Source organism: Lipotes vexillifer, unplaced genomic scaffold (assembly GCF_000442215.2).
Source record: "Lipotes vexillifer unplaced genomic scaffold, Lipotes_vexillifer_v1.1 scaffold54, whole genome shotgun sequence".
Taxonomy (NCBI): domain Eukaryota; kingdom Metazoa; phylum Chordata; class Mammalia; order Artiodactyla; family Lipotidae; genus Lipotes; species Lipotes vexillifer.
In genome coordinates this window covers 335849-346817 of record NW_006789324.1, presented here as the reverse complement: position 1 = coordinate 346817, position 10969 = coordinate 335849, and the positions used below count along the sequence as shown (strand labels likewise).

General features: G+C 38.1%; 1 protein-coding gene across 1 annotated transcript in view; it reads right to left on the bottom strand.

The window, feature by feature from the left end:
* The window catches only part of PRKAA2 (protein kinase AMP-activated catalytic subunit alpha 2), a 57622-nt gene extending 47397 nt beyond the window's left edge, over positions 1-10225 (bottom strand). Inside the window, exon 1 of the mRNA XM_007462563.1 lies at positions 10051-10225. Coding sequence (XP_007462625.1) covers positions 10051-10144 — 94 coding nt within the window. The 5' untranslated portion in view covers positions 10145-10225. The remainder of the gene's footprint in view (positions 1-10050) is intronic.
* Between the last annotated feature and the right edge of the window lie 744 nt (positions 10226-10969).

The following is a 10969-nucleotide window of genomic DNA, read 5'->3' as shown; positions in this document are numbered from 1 at the left end:
CCTACAGAGAATAAAGACAGGAGGCACATCATCTTAATAAGTCTAGGATTAAGCTGATTCCAAGGATTTCAGTCTTCAGGGGGTTGCAACCAAAACCCAAATGGTTACCTGGGACCCTCCTCCTTGATAAGTTATGAACTCCAGCTGTTGTTCTCCCCAGGGTTCAAACTCTGCAGTGCCTTTTAGCCACTGCTCTCTGTTAGGCTTCTTACAGTTACCATTTTTACAAATTGGCAAATGACTCAAAGAGAAAAGCCTAATAAAATGTCAGACTCCCTCCAATGCATTTTTCTTCCCCCAGGGATAGTGATCACTCAAGTCCTGACTGCCTTCAGATTTTTAATTTTCTCCAGATTTTCTAATTGTTTGTGACTAGAAAATTGATTTGATGCACGTTAGAAATCATAGCCAGATATGGAAGCCAATCACACTGGTAAAAAAATGTATATGCAATAACAGAATATTAAAGTTAAAAAGAACTTTATAGATTATCTACGCCAACTTTCCATTCAAACTAGAAATTTTATGGCAACCATCTTGGTAGCCATCTGGTACCCAAGCAAGTATGTCAATAACAGAAATAAAACTGACGTGTGGTATAAGTTGTAGCATTCCTAGCCATTCTCCTTGATAGAAAGATCCTCATTGTTCTGGATTATAATTTGCCTCCTTAAAACATTCACTCAATAGTCACAGTTCTATCCTCCAAAGCATCACTGAATATGGGGACTCCTTTGTCCAGATGATGGTACTTTAGTTGTCTAAAAACAGCTATCACACTTAAAATAGGTTTTCTCATAGTATGAAAAATATACTTTACCATACCTCACATGGCATACTTTTTGAACTCCCCTAGTTATAATGATCATTCTCTGAATGAAACATAATTGGCTAAGATTTTTTCCAAACTGTGGAGCCAAGAACTAAACCCAATATTCAAAATTTGGCTTAATATGAAGTACAGAACTACACTACCTCTATAACTATCAACTAATATGGCCACCATAGGTCTATTTTCTATCCAATAACAATTTTTACATTTAAGCACTCATAATATATATTTCCAAAACTCATGGTCAGACAGAACTGCAACATCTTAGGAACTGCTATCAACTGTTCTACTCTTTTATGCGCCTGTATTTTGTTTCTGTTTTTAACCAAGTGCTAGATTTGACACTTAGCCCTATTAAATTCTACCTAGCAATTCAAGCAGCCGATACAAATTTAAATTCTGATTCTTTGTCTATTAATTATCTAATCTAGCTTTGTACTACCCCAAATAGGAAATCTTACTATGCTTATTAAATAGAATAAACGACAAAGATTTCCCTTTAGAATGACTCCTAAATTCTTTGGGAATAGTTGTTCATCAGCAATAAGACATTCAGAGCACATTTCTTTATCTTATTTGAAAAGCTACCGTAAGACACAAAGTCAAATTTCTTACTAAAAGCAAATTTACAGCATATAGTATAACTGTTATACTATCTAACTGTGAATTAGTAGAGCACTAAGAGGGCCTGGTATAAATCTGAGTAAAAGGTGGATTCATCATATCATATTTGACTTAGAATTCAAATGTGAGAGAAGAATCATTTAAGTAAATTCTGTGATGAATATTTTCCTCTTTATTTGAAATTAGTAAATCATCTGTTGTAATATCATTGCCACATTTTTAACACTGGTAAAAATAGTTTGCTTAACATCCAATATGACTAAACATGGTAGATGCTTAATATATATTCGTTCTATTATTTCATTAACTAAGTCGGGAAGAACTGAAGTCAATTATGGAATACATATGGTACCAAGTTATGCTCCAACACATTAAAAACAAAAATTAAATAACTAATACTTATGGTATTTATCAAGTAAAGTAAGAATTTAGAAAAATTTATGGTATATTTAAAATTTTAATTCCATTATTTTCAATTATGATAGCTAGATAACTTATAACTAATTTATAATTTAGAAATTGAGAGATGTTAAATGAGAACATACTGCTCATTATGTTTTTAATAGCGTGTAAAATGTACAAAATACTATGAAGAAAAAAGATTCTAAAAAAAGTATTTTAATAAATTGATACATAGATAAGAGACATTACAGCAAGATTTGATGATTATATAAAAGGCTGTTTAAAAAAACTAAGGGCAAATTAAAAAAGGAATTATTAACACTTTAAAAACTAAAGCACCACCAAAAGAAATACAGTAAAATTTATCAGAGGCAAACACTGTTAACCATAAGACACCACTTAAGCAAGAATACTGTTCCCTTGAAGGGGTGAAGGTTTCTATTATTAGCAGAGATAAGAGCTGCCTCAAATTCTTTCCTTAATAACACCAAACTAAAAATAAAATGGTTCGCCACCTTTCAAAATAAACACATTACTTTGCACATGCATTTCAATGGTTTAAATAATAGATAAAAATCCATTCAACCTGACTCAAAGTGTTTGCTCTTATATTTGCATCTAATAAGTATACTAGGGAGATTGGCTCTCACTTTCATAATCCATTCAGTATTTTAGGGGTCTTGTGCCCCCACTTTCTCATTATCTCTTAAAGGATTTGAGATTAGATCTTCTGTTAGATCCAATTAAATTACCTACCTGGCTTCAAAAAATTAACTGCTTTCTCTATAAAATATTTTCTCTATCAAGGAAACCACAGGAACCTCAGAATAAATGGGGCAGTGTTATCATTACAAAACAGTACGAAATGCTTTAAGGAAGGCTAACATGGACCACGAGGTAAGTGAATATTTTGGCATGTTCTTACAAAAAACAAACAAACAAACAAAACAAAAAACAAAAAAAAAACCTAGATAAAGCAGTGCTGTGTCAGCATGGGAAAGGGAGAGAGTCCACAGAACTGAAGTAATTTCCTCAGTATATGATCAATTACAAAAAAAAAAAAATCCTTTCTAATTTACATAAATATGTTAGGAGAAAGTTTGTAGAAAGGCATTTTTAGTTCAGAGTCTGCATTTTCCATAGTTCTACAAAAAATGAACTGCATGTATTATTTTGGTTCTACTGTAAGTAGAACCTTGACAACAAGCCACATGTAAAAACTGCCAACTGCTGCTCACCTCCTCCTCCCTGTTCCAGCTTTGCCTCCTTCTTCCAAGAGTTCTACGATCACTACCATGAGACCTGGAATATACATCTGTTACATGCTTGCATATATGCATTGCATGCATACGCATGGTGTACAGAAGATGGTGATAAGTGAGCAGCGTCTAGAGAATTAGATTAATGAACATAGTCAAATGAAATAAGAAAGAAGACCAGGGAAAAATAAAACAGGAGATATTAAACTTTTCCTCATCATCATCAAATAAATTCTGGTCTCAGAACCAGATCACAGATTATTCTCAGAGTTCAGCAAATTACAGGTTTAAGTACATAACAGGACCCAAGTATATATAAAGTACTTAAAAGTTAAGTACTTGTATCTTTTCACCTACATTTTCTCCTGTACTACTCTCAACAGTATAAAAGAACATACAGTCTTATTCCCTTTTTCAGAGATCACGTGACTTTGGCTTAAGGCCGCATAGCTGGCTTATATAACAGCAAACTTCCACACCAGGCCTTCTAAAATCCAGTGTTCTCTATACTATATACCATGTTGCCTTTGTGGACTTCACCTGAAATCTATCCATCATTTATAACATTGTTTCCTATGGAAAAATATCTTTTGAGAGTCAACGGATTACACAAAATGAACAAAATCCATGCAGCACTAAGGACAAAATTACCTATGTTGAAATCATAAAAAACAATACATAGATCAGCAAAAACAAAAAACAAAACCCTAAATAGCACAGTGTTCACTTAATTGTTTGAGAGATACGATGAAATGATTTTCATTCCAACACTAATGTTCTAGTATTTCAGAAAATATACAGCTTCATTATTTGGAAGTATTGTTTAACAGTTGTTTAGAATTTGCATATTTTCAAAAGTAAAATCAGTTCAGCTAGCAACTTACATGAACATTCAGTTATTTCCACTTCATTTTTATTTTATTCATTTTCCATATTTGTGAAAAAACAAATTTCATGGCTTAACCAAAAAAGATACTGCATTTTTAATATAAACATTAATAATTATCATATAGCACAAATGAATTAGTCATTGGGAACTTTCCAATGCAGGCAACCAAAAAATAGGGGCAGATTATAAAAGCTCTGTCTCAATGTTGCAATCAGAATTGCAATCAGCAAACACTTATTAACACCTCACACAGGGTGCAGGATTCACTCACAATGGCCGTGTATCTAGTCATCTCCACAACAGTGTCATCTATTTGTATGGCAATTTATTTTTTAAAGCCATTTCAGTGCCTCAACTCATTTAATCCTCAAAAAAATTCTAGAAAACAGGTAGGCCAAGTGTTGTTATTGCCATTTTACAAAGGAGGAAACAGGCTCAGAGAAGTTTAATGGTTTTCCTAAATTCATATAACTGGCTGTGGTATGGAATTCAAATCTCCAGCTAATGCCTTCCTAAACCAATGTTCTTTCTTCCTAGGACATCAAGTTATTTTTTTACAAATTCTCTAGTCTGTTTACTAAAGGTTACTGGTAATCTTTAGTCAAGGTTATTTTCATAATGGGGGGGAACCCTGAAATACCTGGTATTTTTAAAAATTTGGGTTAAAACTGTCAGAATTCAGTAAACTTATCATGTAAAAAATGGAATGGATTAAGGCACCAGAGTAAAATTTATATGAAAATATAATTTTTAACCATCCATATGGAGTTTCAAAAAAACTGTTATTGGCTGTAAATTTGGATTAAAATAAATACATTTAAATCTTATTTTCTTAATCCTTGATAAATATCTATGGACATGTAAAAATTATATCCTTGTAGGTTTGAAACACACAAGATATCACACTATGAATTTTTACTTTCCATTCCATATACCAGACTTGCATCAGAGAACCCTGAATTTGCCATTTCTGCCACTTACTAGCACCATGACCTTGGGCAAATTACTTGAAGTAGCTGATTCTCAATATCTACCTTAGTAAAATGGAGATAATATCAAATGCAGGATTACTCTGGGGAATAAATAAAAATCAATTGCATATATAGTAAACATAGTAAGAACTGATTCAAGTTGTAGCTTTTATCACTAAAGTGTTACAAATGTGTTTCCCTTTTCTTTTGCTTTAGATTACATCTTTATTTCAGCTCTGGTCTTCAGTAATTCAAATTTCCATTAAGCCAGAAGAAACAATTAAATGTTCCCATTTTTTGAAATTAAATCTTTAAAAAATAAGTTGTAAAAGACCTCACAAATTTCACGTTCTAGTGCCGGGCTTTAGGAGAAGAAGAAAACAAAGCCCAGAGAGGTTAAATGTCTTGTTTAGGGCCTTTGATACTACATGAGAGTCAAAAACAATGTCAGTGTGGGCCCCAAATACCATAGGTGTAACTCTGAGGCCCACCAACTGACCAGGTAGTTGTCCAAAATCTAATTTACCATTTAGGACTTGCCACTTACATTTCAAAAAAGTAACACTACTTGTTTAAAAAAATTAATAGAAACTTTTCCATTTGCTTATCTTTCCTGTTATCTAAAAAATAAGTGGGGTATTAATAAAATATTTACTTCATTTCTTGAAAGCCAATTCTGTGAGCCATGCACATAAGTATTTGAAAAACAGAAAAAGTAATGCCTTGATGAGACCTTGTTGACTAGAAAAGGCTACTTTGACTACAAAGGATCCTATGTTGTACAATTCCAATGAAGAGTAATTATTTCATAAACCAAATCTATCAGTCCTCACCTCAAAAATACAGGCTTCTTTTTAAACAAATAATTACCATTATATTAAAAACATTTTTTTCTTCATCCAGTGTACAACACAAACACCAGATCTATTCTAGAACTTCTATCATGTTCATTATTTAGATAAGAACCAAGCAAGTCTAATTACAAGAGCTCTTAAACAGAAGTTCTACCTTACCCTGGAAAGAGTAAGAACCAAAACAATCAATATACAGAAAAAAATTTAAGTAGATAAAAAAGCATTACTTCTAAACCCTGTCAGCCCACATAATCTGTTTCCATAAGCACTCCCCTTGTACTCTTACACTAGAACAATGGAGAAAAATCAGTTTAAGATATTTTAAATAAGGCTTCAATTATTTATCAACAAATAGAAGGATTTCCATATGCTTTTTAAAAATAGCTTGAAACCAGTACTATTAAATGAAAACTAGTTATTTCCATTTTTGTTTACTGTACCTAACTTTGGTCTGTAAATTGATACATCAACAACTGAAGTTAAACTTTCAATATCTGTAAATAACAATAGTTAAGAGAGAAGGCACATAAAATATTCATCACTCCTCCATTTCCATGTTTTTATAGCCACATAAAACTAAATCATTTACTACTAAGTTTTTTAGTAGAAATTGAATTTACAAAGTCTAACTCTATACCAAATAAAAATGCATATATTTTCAACAAACGGTGCTGGGACAATTGGATATCCATAATCAAAACGTTGGCCTTAGAACCTCATCTTATACCATATTCAAATTTTAACTCAAAATGGGTCATAGACGTAAATGTAAGAGCTAATAAAACATTTATTTAAAAAAAAAATACGAGCAAATCCTTGAAACCCAAAGCAAAGATTTCTTAAATATAACACCAAAAGCATCGTCCATAGAAGGAAAAAAGTCAATAAACTGGACCTCATAAAAATTCAAAACACTTATACTTTAAAAGACACCATTAAGAAAATGAAGTCAAACAACTGACCTGGAGAAAATATTTGCAGTAAGGGACTTGTATCCAGAATTTATAAAAAAAGATTCTTATAAACTCAACTTACAACAAACAACTCAACAAATGAATTAAATATATGAACAGACATTTCACCCAAGGAGATACCATTTCACTCCTCCTAGAACAGCTATAATAAGACAATAAACAAATCTTAGGATTTGGAGAAATAAGAACCCTCATATACTGTTGGTGGGATTGTAAAATGGTACAACCACTTTGGAAAAGTCTGCAGTTTCCCCCAAAGCTAAAAATAAAACCATGATATGACCCAACAATTCTGCTCTTAGGTATCTACTCAATGTGTCCGAGAACATATGTCCACACAAACATTTGCATGTGAACGTTTGTGGTGGCATTATTTGTAATAGCCCCAAATGGAAAACAATGGCCATCAACGGGTGACTGCATAGGCAGAACGTGGCATACTCATGCAATGAAATATTATTTAGCAATAAAAAGGAACAAACTACTGACATATGCCATGTCATGCACGAACCTCAAAAGCATTGTTAAAGAAGTCAGACACGAGAGACTCCATATTGAATGATCTCATTTATAAGAAATGTCCAGAGAAAGCAGATTTATCCAGACAGAAAAGAGAGTCGCAGTTTCCTAGGGCTGAGGGTTAACTATAAATGGGCATGAGGAATCTTACTGCGGTGATGAAAATGTTCTAAAATCGATTTATGATAATGGCTGTACCATTCGGTAGTTACTAAAAATCACTGAATTGTACACTTGGAATGGGTGAATTTTATATGTAAAATACACCTGAATAAAGCTGTGTTTAAAACGCATGTGCTTTTGTTTCTAGTCCCTTAAAGAATTACAAGTGACCCTGAACGACACTGGAGTTAGGGGCAGTGAACCCCAGGCAGCTGAAAACCTGTATTTAACTTTACAGTCAGCCTGCAGTATCCATGATTCCGCATTCTAGGAGTCAACCAACCTGGGACTGTATAACACTGTAGTACGTATTTAGTGAAAAAAGTCTGCTATAGGAGTACACCTGTGCAGTTCAAACTCGTGTTTTTCCAGGGTCAACTGTAAATGAGTAACTTTAGACTGCAGCAACTGATATAATTTTTATTAAGCAATTGTACTAATTCTAACCTTGGATGGGAAACCACAGACTAACTTTGGAGAAGTGCTAATATAGTGTTAGGAACACCCCTCTAGTTGGTTGCTCACTGGGAAGGGGTCCTCCAAGAAAAGGATTTCTCATAAATCAAAGTACCTTCTGTTGGTTTATATTTTAAGAAGTACCTAGAAGCAGCTCAAGAATATATACAAAAGATATTTAAGTTGTCCTATGACAATGGACCGATTGATTTGATGGGTGTTTTAGCCAACATTCAGATTACAGAAGAATTTAAAAAGACAAAATTTTAACACAATTTGAAAGGGCGTAGTGTACATTATATAACCTGGAGAGTGTACATGTCTAGATGGCAAAGGTTTGAGGGTATAACGTCAAAACACAATAGTCCTTAGTAATGTCACAGGCATTAATCCAATTCCTGGATCCTCCTATATTCATTCTAAATATATTCTCCTAACTGTCCACTTTATGATGTCTTTCAAACCTAAGACAGCCCTCACAGGACTTCAAAGAATTTTACAAACTTGAGGTCTTTACACAAATACCACCCTGTCTGTGAGGCCTTGCCTGACAACCTTATTGAAAATTGCTAACCTCACTAAACTCCCTATCCTCCCTTCTCTGATTCATTTTTCTCAATAGCACTAAAAATACTGTATATTGAATATTTTATATACATATTGCAATTATTGTTTGTCTTCCCCTACTAGAAGAGAAGCTTCACAAAAGGAGAGATTTTAATCTGATTTTGTTCCTAGGGTATCCCCGTTACCTAGAACAATGCCTGGCACATTGTAGGCACTCAATAAGTGTTTTCTGAACAAATGAAAGGGTTATCAGACACGTGGAAGTAAGTAAGAGCTGATCCTTGCCACAGGAATGAACGAGTCTCTTGTATCCATTTAACAGCCTTGATTTAAGGTTAAAATATGATTTTTTAAGGAAATAGAGGCCTCAATAAACCCTCCAAACTGCCTACCTAATATTTCCCCTGCAAAAAGAAAAAAAAAAACATTTTACTTATAATATTAGATTTGCAACAATCAAAAGAGAAGTATTTTTAATAAGCTCGTTCTAGTTCTGGAGAGAGGACAAATTAATTAAATCCCACGTGACCCTTATTAACAAGAAAAACAGGAAAGTTCAATACTTAACTAGTAAGAAGTAAAGAAATTTCAAAACCAGCTTGTTTTACTACACCCAAAATGGGATCCCATCACCAAGAATACAGACCTCAGCAGAGCATGTCTTAGCAGTTCTGGCCTCAGCCCTACATACTCCAAGATCCCCATCACCATCCTCCCCATCCCAGAAGCCTTCCTAGAACCATTTTACAAACACCAACCAACCTTCAGACCTCCCAGTTCTGATTAAGCCCTGACCCAAGCCAGCTGCATTCCAGCGTTTCACACAGGCATCAGAAAGACCCACCCCGCTCTTGCCCCCGGAGCATCCCCTAAACTGTCATCCCCACCAACCCAGAGTCTGGGAGCACGAAAGAATCGGGATGTCAGGAACCGCCCAGCCTGGCCAAAATTAGAGGACATTTTAGACCTTCATCACGGTTCTGCCAATTTCAGTGTGACCTTGAGCACGTTCCTAGACCCCTAGGGGTCCCCGTTTTCTCACGTTTAAGGTGAAGATAACACCTGCACCTGCTATAAGGATTAAAGGAGATCACACGTGAAGCACCTAACTGGGCACCTGGCACGAAATGGAAACTCCACCATCAGGAACGTGAGTCCATTCCCCAGTCCTATCTGTACAGCCTCCCAGCTGGAAGGCACCTGGCCCTACAGCACAGTCTCCCGGCTTCACAGAGGAAGGCACTGAGGTCGGCCGGGAGAAGCGCGGTGGGCGCCGGCCCTGGACCCCGCGACGCCCGCGCCCCAGCCCGCACCCCCTCGCCCGGCGCCCGCAGCTGCCGCGGGGCGAGGCGCTGCACGCTGCCCTCCCGGGGTCCCCAGGCTCCGCGCGGCCCGGGCGGGGCCACTCCACCTGCCGCCAGGCCCCGCCACCCGCTGCCAACCGCCCGCCCGCGGCCCGGGGCTCCCGGACTCCGGGGCTCCGGGGCTTGGCCTCCCGCGAGGTTGGCAGCTTGGCGCGGCGGCCTCGGCGCGTACTCAACTCTTCACTTTGCCGAAGGTGCCGACGCCCAGCGTGTCCCCCAGCACGTAGTGTCCGATCTTCACCCTCCCGTCGTGCTTCTGCTTCTCAGCCATGTTCGGGGCGCGCAGCCTCGCCGCCGCCGCCGCCGCCGCCGCCGCCGCCGCGAGCTCTCCTGTGCTGCCGCCGCCGCCTACCCACAGTTCAGCGGGCCCGCGGGGGGGCGGGGGCCCGAGACGCCGGGGACCAGGCGAGGCGGGGGCGGGGCGGGGCGGGGGGCATGTGCGCGCCCAGACCCCGAGGCGGGCGGCCAGGGTGGGCGCGGGAAGCCGAGCGCTGCGGGAGGAGTGGAGGGAGGGCCCGAGCTCCGTGCTGGGAGGGTCAGAGGCAGACAGGTGTGCGCGGGAGGGGTGAGGGGCAGGAAGGCGCCCAGCTACCTGGGGGAGGGGCCCAAGGGCGGGAGCCGGGTTAGGGGGCCCGTGAGCCGGAGAACCGGAGGGAGTGGAAAAGAGAGGGTGAGATTTGGGCCGAATGTTAGCGAATGTAGAGATGGAAGTAGAATCTGGAGAAGAAACAGGCCTGAAGTGTGAGGAGAGAGGGACGTGAAAAGCAGCGTGTGGGTGCAAGGGAAGTGGGGCTGGAGACGGTGGGGAAGGGCATTGATCGAAGGTCAGTCGGAGGAGAGCCACAAGGAAGTTTCTTGAGTCACGGGCTGAGTGTTTTGATACAGGTCACGGCGCAATAGATAACCCGATTCTGTGCTGGCTTCAGTGGTCCTCCTCTTCGTACTTTCTAATTCTCAATTATTTTGTCCTAGAGATGGAGGAGACCCTCTCCCCCAGAGCTCTCAATTTTAACTAGTTTGCACAAAGTTCTCCGGTCAGTCAGTCCCAATATTTGCTCGATTGTATTTTAGCGCATACTTACATAAATATATAGCG